This window comes from Pelmatolapia mariae, unplaced genomic scaffold, assembly GCF_036321145.2.
Source record: "Pelmatolapia mariae isolate MD_Pm_ZW unplaced genomic scaffold, Pm_UMD_F_2 NODE_ptg000342l+_length_103917_cov_1, whole genome shotgun sequence".
Classification (NCBI taxonomy): domain Eukaryota; kingdom Metazoa; phylum Chordata; class Actinopteri; order Cichliformes; family Cichlidae; genus Pelmatolapia; species Pelmatolapia mariae.
In genome coordinates this window covers 1-8482 of record NW_027052031.1, presented here as the reverse complement: position 1 = coordinate 8482, position 8482 = coordinate 1, and the positions used below count along the sequence as shown (strand labels likewise).

General features: G+C 41.1%; 1 protein-coding gene across 1 annotated transcript; it reads right to left on the bottom strand.

Moving 5' to 3' along the window:
* Window positions 1–2925: 2925 nt before the first annotated feature.
* Window positions 2926–7635, bottom strand: LOC135932367 (CYFIP-related Rac1 interactor B-like). Its single transcript, XM_065469802.1, has 4 exons — window positions 7541–7635; window positions 7120–7246; window positions 4858–4928; window positions 2926–4757 (listed from the first exon to the last, which is right to left on the bottom strand). Exons 1-4 carry the CDS (start codon window positions 7573–7575, stop codon window positions 4694–4696), a joined length of 297 nt encoding a protein of 98 aa, XP_065325874.1. The 5' UTR covers window positions 7576–7635; the 3' UTR covers window positions 2926–4693.
* Window positions 7636–8482: the final 847 nt, after the last annotated feature.

Below are 8482 nucleotides of genomic sequence, written 5' to 3'. Positions count from 1 at the left end.
AATGTAGCTGTGTAAACTTCAAATATCTGAGCCGACGAGAACAGCAAACTCCCGGCACATCGTTTTCAAACCCCCGCGGTCTTTCACTACTCAGGTTAAATATATAAGTCACTTAAAGGCAAGGTCCTCAGGTGGACGCAGCCTCTGAATTTGGACACCCCCGCTGTTTCCGGCCAGACAATAATAACGGCGACATTTAACTTATTTTAGCCGATAAAAACAACATTGTAAAATTCAAGTTTTTTGTATATATATGTATATGTATACCACCCCTCCCCCACAGCCCTTTTGAATGTCTCCCTAATTCTGAGGTCTCAAGGTTGGCAAGTATGCTCCACGACTGAGTAAATCCCTGCAGACTCCTGTGATAAAGTGCTCAACTTCAGCCATGAAATAATCACGTTTACAGTTCAGTACACAAAGTGGGTTTTGGTCTTTGTGGAGTTTTTCTTATAACTCAGTCGACTCACGCCGAGGCTTCAAAAAGTGCGATCTAGAAAACAGTAGGATGAGCTGATAAGCCCACTTTGATATTTACAGCCTATAATATTTTCTTACAGCTACTTTCTTTTCTGTTCAAGCTGTTGTTGAATTTGATCCCATAACATGGTTCAGTGTCTGCAGCCCGCTGCTCTCATTTCCATATAACTTCTGACAAGCTCTCCTATCTCTTGCCCTACTTTACACCCTCCAACAATCACACCTTACAGCACAGCTCAGTCAGACTGACCTCTCAGCTGAATGCTCCTGCAGCTTATTCATCATTTTGACCTCAGAGCCCGATAACAGGTGCCGCACCACACCTGAAGTTTAATTGCTCGACAGCACTGCTTATTTGGAGCAGCGCATGAATTACCTCGTGAACTGTTTTATGTTCATCACGCTGCCAAAGTGGTAGGGCTCTTATGCTGAGGTGAATTACATTTCTGCCGTTTTGATGTGAAAAAGCAGAGCAGGCGCACAAGTTTGAGTTAGTTTGTAGTCTTTCATAAAATGATCGTTTGCTGCCCCCTTGTGGTGAGTGACTGGAATACATCCTGCAGTAGCTCTCGGTGGGGAGACTGATATGCTACAACACAGTCATGTTCATTAATGAACACTTAATACAAATCATTAATTCAGGACAGGTGTGTCTCCTTCTGACAAGCTGTGCCGATTGAAGATTTTGCATAATCCAACATTACATCAGTTACCTTCTTGCCTCGTTGGCATTGTGTTGTGTTGGACTAAGTGTATGAATTGAGTCTAAATGTTACATTTTAGCCTCCATTACTTTGCCTTGTTTGTTTTTTTGTTTTTTTCAAATTCAGGATGCACCGTGGTTTGGTCAGCATATCGAGTAAATTATATTTTATTTTTATTTGAAGTTCTTCATTAAAGTTTAAAACTTTAGATTTTTCCATATGTATTCTTGCAGTCTGCAACAGTGGATTGTTTTAGTCATGAAAATAAACATTTTATTGGTTTATTTAAAATTTTTAAATCCAGTTTTAACATTGTTATATTATTTATGCAGTGGATTGTGTTCTTTATCAGTCCATCCAGTTTCTGGTCCTCCAGCTCTTCCAGGGATACACCGAGGCTTTTCCAAGCCAACCAAGAGATGTATCCTCCAGGGTGTCCTGGGTCTGGCCCAGTGCCTCCTGGGCGTAGGACATGCCTGAACCACCTCACCCAACTCCTTTCAACTGGGAGGAGCAGTAGCTTGACTCTGAGAGTTTTTTTTAACAGATTTATGGGGATTGATGGCAAATAATTCTAATTCATTTTTTTTTATGTTTTACATTCTTTTGCAAAATTTGGAGTTTACATCCTGCAGTTACAGACCAATTCCTGCACCATTAAAGTCACCTGTCCTCCCACTGTGGGTACTATTGCAAAACCACTGTGACCTACGCAACATTACACACTGTGAAACTACTGTTTCTTTACATTACACACTCACACGTGTAACTACGTGTCTTCATTGGACTGATTTAAACCAAAGGAAACACTGAAAAGTAACTAACACTTTATGATTTATTCCAAATTTGTAATGACTTTGAATATAATCATTTAATTGCTTTCCAGTCAAATATTTCCTGTAATTTGAAGCTGCATATTTTCAGACTACACCACTGTTACTCTGAGAGTTTACCTTAGAGCAGAGACGTCGCATTTATTTTACATTGTGGGCGGAGTACAGGCCGCTTTGATCTTAAGTGGACTGGAGCAGTGAAGCTTCTCTTCCTGTCAGTGTGAAGAAGTCTAACTACACAATTTTAATATAAAAAAAAAAGAAGTGCAATTTCAGCAACATATCTCAGTTTTTCTACATGTGAAAGAAATGCTGCTTTGGGATTAAATTGTAAGAAATAAAGGTTTAAAATGACAGGAAAGTTCTGTTAATTCATCATACAGAATGTACCTAAATTATAAATTGGACATTTTTTGTTAATTGACATGATGTCCTCTTATTCTTTTGTTTGTTTTTACAGCAAGCTCATGATAAAAATCCTACATTTCTATAGTGGTGAAAAAACAGGAACTTTCTGCCATTTCATTGTTTATCTTTTACTTATTTACTTTGGTGTGATGCAGTATGAATAGCCAAGGGGGAAGTGGAAAATACATAAAACTTAAAAATACAGTAAAAATTCTCAAATTTACGTCCTTCTTTACATTTTCCAATCTTCTGTTTAATGGGTCAGATTGGCGTTTTTGCCGGACCGATTCTGGCCCGCGAGCCTTATGTTTGACAGCCCTGTTTTAGGAAAATGTGATTTTCACCTGCAGTTTTTGACATCACACCCCCAGCACCATTACTCCTACACATGACTGAACAGACACAGGACGGCCGTTGTTGAATGTAATAAATGACAAGTTTATTGTTGCACAAAATATACAAAATAACAAGCAAATGGATAGCCCCGGCCCCCTCCCCACTTAGCGTCCCTCCCCTCCCTCCGGTTCATTCGCCATTAATGAAGCTGAATTTCTGAAACCTATGACTACGGCAAGTCCGATGGTCCAAGCCAAACGCATGGTAATTCTGAGAGACAACACATACCCAATTTCAGCGTCACTGAACGATTAAAAATGAATAAAAACACCTTATTTACACATTTCTGTCAGAACTTTTGCAACATGCCATCTATGTATTTATACAGAATATGCTTGCGCACATACCCCTGTATAGAAAATATATTATAAGATCAAATTAAATAAGACTAAGGGCTCTAGACATCCAAAGTACAGCACTTCTTTTGAATCTCCTTTTGGATCATTTTTAGTTTCATTTTTATTTCCCACTTATTGATGGACTTTTTAAACCTCGTGCTAAAAGAAAGCACTCGAGTTTTCATGTGTGAGTTTGTGATGGTGGTTTTTTTCATATTCCCCGACGGGGAACGTGTGGATGCCCACTGTGAAAAGCTTCACGTATTTACACCGGAACACTCGGATCTCCCTTAAAATGTATGTAAATCGGACCACCTTCCCACTTGTTTTTCACGTGTGTCTCGGCTTTTTAATCCTCTTTTACAAAAAGAAAAGAAAGATGAGTGATATAATAATGCCATCAAACCCTCGAGCCTGACTCACGTGCGATGTAATAACAGAATAAGCTTTGGCACTGGGTGAAGAAGTAAAAGTGTGCTGCGGTTTCCCCAAAAATGCCCTCTCAGGTTTGACCCCCTTTTTTTACGCACCGAGATGCTGAAGGCTGACTCGCCATCGTGGCTAACTTGTGCACAAAAGAAGAGGATGACAAAATCACTGTATGTCCCACATCACAGCCAAACGATATCAGATAAGAAGCTGCGATAAACCACATTAGCACCATGGAGAGAGTGAAGGACGTAGTTCAAGTAAAGCCAGACAACTGGCAAGATGGTTTTTGTGTGCAGGAACATAAACGGCATCGGGGCACACGACACGGGCGGATCTTTATTTATTTATTTATTTTTTTACATTTTTGTTGGTGATGAGGAGAAATTTAAAGGGAAAAAAAGCATATACTTGATAGATGGATGATGAGGAAGAAATCGGGGCGAAAACAGAGGCGTCCCGTCTCCGCCTGCCTGCTTTCCTCCAGCTGCACCAGAAAGAAAGTGAAACGGGTAAAAGCAAATCTCCGGAGTGTATCCATCACATTGCTTTACGATTCACCCGTCGGTGGAGACCAGTGCAGCTGAAGGAGAGCCCCTCCAGTTCAAGCAATGGGAACCAGTTTGGGATCAGATTTCATTGGGGAAGGAGATGTTTTCAAAGTGTGTGCAAAAATACTCGTCAGACTACTTCTGGAACATTAACCCTCTTTTTTTTTTCTTCCTTTTTTTGTTTCGTACACTTTCAGTTGGTTCTGACCTTAAATCTTCCAATATAGCTTCCTTTTTAATCCTACCTATTCTTCACCTGCTGCTCAGTGTTTCACTTTTCTTAATATATATCTATATCTTCTTTTCTGGCTTCTTTTTTTTTTTCTTCTTTTCTTACTTTACAAAATGAGAGACAGAATGATGGACAGCTGACAATATATATAATTATTTTCCTCTTCTTATTGTCATCAGGTCGCACTTAACCCCGGAGATGATTTTTCTCTTTGTTCGTTGTAAACAAACAGGTTTATCAGCGTTTGTTTCCTCCTCCTTCAAGTGCGCTCCTTCGTTTCCCCTCCTCCTCCTCTCCTGGTCGCTTCTTTTTCTTCTTTGTTTCATTGCAGGAGGGCCCTGATTTGTTTGGAGGTGCTGTCATCGTGTAGATGCCGTGTCGTGTATCTGAAGAAGCAGAAGCACATTCATGTCACATTCACATTCATTCAGAGCGAGGAAGGAGAAGGAGATTTGTGCCTTTTTACTCTTCTACATTCGTACTCACCTAAGTGCATTCAGGAGTCCCTCCACACTGTTAGACGGTTGCTCTTTCAGCACCTTGATGCAGCCCTTCATCTGCCCACCACAAAGACAACACAGGGCATTAGAGAAAGGTCAGCAGGCTCACATCACATCATGTCCTGCTGCTGCAGTAAAAAAAAAAAAAAACTCACGTGCACATATTTATGAAATGTTGTCAAGAGCCCCCTGTCTCAGTACACCCTCACTGCTTTCATAGGAGTTACGAGGGCAAGTAGCAGCCAGGCGCCGCCAATCAAATGCACTTGACTAACTGATCAACAGGAAGTGTGAGCACCTCTATAAAAGCAAAATTCACCCCAGCTCAGACCACCCTGTGCCCAGAGAAACTGCACAGAAACCCAAGAGCTACGTCTTAATGCATCATCCCTTTCTCTGAAACTCGGTGAGCAGGTCAGGAACCATGAACCATGGCATCGTTTTTGGACAGTGATCACAGCTTTTTGTATCATATTCAGGAACTTAATATATCGGAAGTTAAAAATTCTCAAACCAACTCTGGGAAACTGATCCATGCTTTCATATCGAGCAGGTTCGACTACCAGGATTATCCGAATCATCAGTAGGACAACTTTAACTTGTCTGGACTCCTAACATGTACATAGAAATGTGAACATGTTATCCCAGTATTAAAGTCACTTCCTGGGTTCCCAGTTGAATACAGAATTACCTTTGAATTCCTTCTCATTTCATGAACCTTTTAGCTCCCCAGAACATCTTGTCCTGCTGATCTGAGGTCAGTCAAATCCGTGCATGCATTTAAAAACAGACTAAGTTCTCGCAGGCTTGCAGATAATAACTCTGTGTGTGTGTTAGCTTTTATTTTTATCTTAAACCTACACAGGATTTCGTGTTTTTTTTTTTATCTACTGTAAACACACTCAGATGAACTATAATGAAATTCAGCAAATAAATGAAACTGAAACTGACACCTCAGACTCTACAGGTCTCGGCTAGAATGTTAAATTTTAACATTCATTAAAATTCAGTACAGTTAGAAAAAGATTAAACATGTACGACTTGACTGGTAGGTTTGCCATGAGAAAGCTTCTTCTCTCAGCATGTCTTGTGTTTGCAAAGTTGCATCCAAATAAACCACAAGACTTCTGGAACAATGCCCTTTGGACAGACAGGGCCAAAGTGGAGATGTTTGATATCTCTACTTTGGTGGAGAGCACGACGTAATGCGCAAAAAGGAGAAAACCAAACGTTGCATATCACTACAAACACCCCATAACCAACTGTCAAGAACAGTGGTGGAGGGGTGATGACTTGGGCTTGTTTTGCAGCCTTTAATGACACCTTGCTGTCATTAAGTCAACCATGAGCTCCTCTGTATATTGAAGTACTCTACAGTCAAATGTGAGGCCATCTGTCAAACAGCTGGATCCCAAGCACAGCAGCAACTCTACAACAAAAGGGCTGAAAAAGAAAATGTGCTGCAATCAAAGTGCAACAGGAGTTAAAGAGAGCTGTGCAAGAACAGATGCCCACCAACATCAATAAACTGAAGCTGAAGATGTGGGTCACTGATAAAGGACAGCGTGTATCAGTTCTGTGCTTGTCTATTTGTAATTCCTTATTATCAGTTTGTCCTGGTAATAAATGGATAGCTTGTCCTCCCGGAGTCGACTTCTTCTTTCTGCCCAGCTTTGCCAAGTCTTCTCTCTAATTCTGATTTTTATCTAATTTGATTTCTTTGCTCTTCAGATTGTTTTGTTTTTTTCAATCTACAACCTCCGAATACTCACATATTCAGTGTTTCACAGAAAAAAGAAAAAGACAAAACATTTAAGAGAGGCATTCATCTTGGTATGAAACTTGGGGATTTGAAGCTAATGGATTTGCATCAGTCACAACAAAGCCCAGATTACATTCATGCTCACAATACCCAGCTATTAACATGTCCATCCATCTTATGCAAAATTTAAATATTTTCATTTCACTCATCACACTTCTTTACAAACGTGCTCCAGAGAGCAGATACGCTGAGCTGTTATAAGATGAAAAGATTATTCTGAGCTTTGAGTCGTGCAGATCTTCTCAATAATAAAAATATGGAGATTCAAATGAACGCAACTGGTCAACTAAAGCTTTGTGATTGATGACCAGCCTAACCAAACTGTTGGCTTAGCAGGACCCCTCAGGTACACTAGATTAACCTTTGCTTTACACAAGCAACAGAGGGCCATTATTTTCAAAGTATGCAAGTATTTGCTGTACTCACATCAATTTTGGAGGTCTTGGCGAAAGCCCCGACGGGGTGAACGTGGTCATACAGGATGATGACGCCCACCATCACCCTCATGCAGAACAGCATGGTGTCTGTGTTGGTGAACCGACAGCGGTACTCCCTGGGACGAAAACAGGAGTTAATATTTGCTCTGTTTAACAGAGGGCACGGCGGGGGTTGGGGGTGTCCACCAAATACCAGTGAACAATTATAGATGAGAGTTTCTTCACACAAAGACACACAGAATAAAGATTAAACATTTTATATTTAGCATGAAGGACTCTGAGCTTCAACCTATTGAATTACTGACATATTAGACGGCACAGTGAAAGAGCCTGTTAATTCGGAATTTAGGATTCTGACATTCAAGGAGATGGACTGAGCAAAGGATGATGGGGAGACGAGAAGCACTTACGGAGTCTCCAGCATGACGCGACACACGCAGGCCATGGTGCTCAGGCAGTCTGTGGTGTCCTCTATGGGCAAGGTCTTATTCTGATAAAGACAAAAGGGAAACGCAAGAAGATGTAAAAATGGCTTCCATTTGGATGAGCAGACAATGTGAAAAAGTCCTCTACACTTTAATGCACTGCCTGCGCCAAAATGTTCTGCCACAAGGTGGCGACAAAGCAGGGTAAAAAGCATGAGGACTGTGCAGCTGCTATGCTGGAAGGCGTTCATCACCAGCGTGCCCTCTACATTTCGCACGAACCTCTGAAGTCTTTCTCCGTGTGGCGTGCGGCCCATCAGGATGCATCGAGGTGTAATGTAAGCAAAAGGCTGCTGCCTTGCCCGTAAAACTGTGTTTTGACAGGAGAAGGCGGATGTTTCACACAGCAGTTCAACATGGCCGCCTGAGGTGAAGACTCGAGTGTACCATGGAAGGATATGGTTTTGTTTTTTTTTCTTACAAGCACAGAAAAAACAGTGTGTACATAGAGACACACAGTAATCCGGATCTAATCTCTATAGAGGGCTCTGTTCTTCTATTCGCTTTATTGAGCTTCACTTCTGTGCTGACAGACTCTACTTTACTTAGTTACACCCAGATGTCTTGACAATGACCACGTCTACGACTAAGACCCCTACAGTGAGGGAAACGGGACTCCCTTTTATACTGGTCGTTGTAGCTTGGGTTAGCCCCTCTTCAGAACCCAAAAGCAGTTAACAACCCAGTCCTTTCATTTGCTCTCAGGTTAGCAGGAGACATCTAGTACTCTTGTTTCTTTAATTTCTCTAAATAAAAATCATTATTTTATTTTGTGTTTTTTTGCTTGGTCGTCCCACACTTGGAGCAGCTCTATCTCCCATCAGCTGGGGCCTGCTTACTGTCATATATGGACGTTTCACTGCAAAT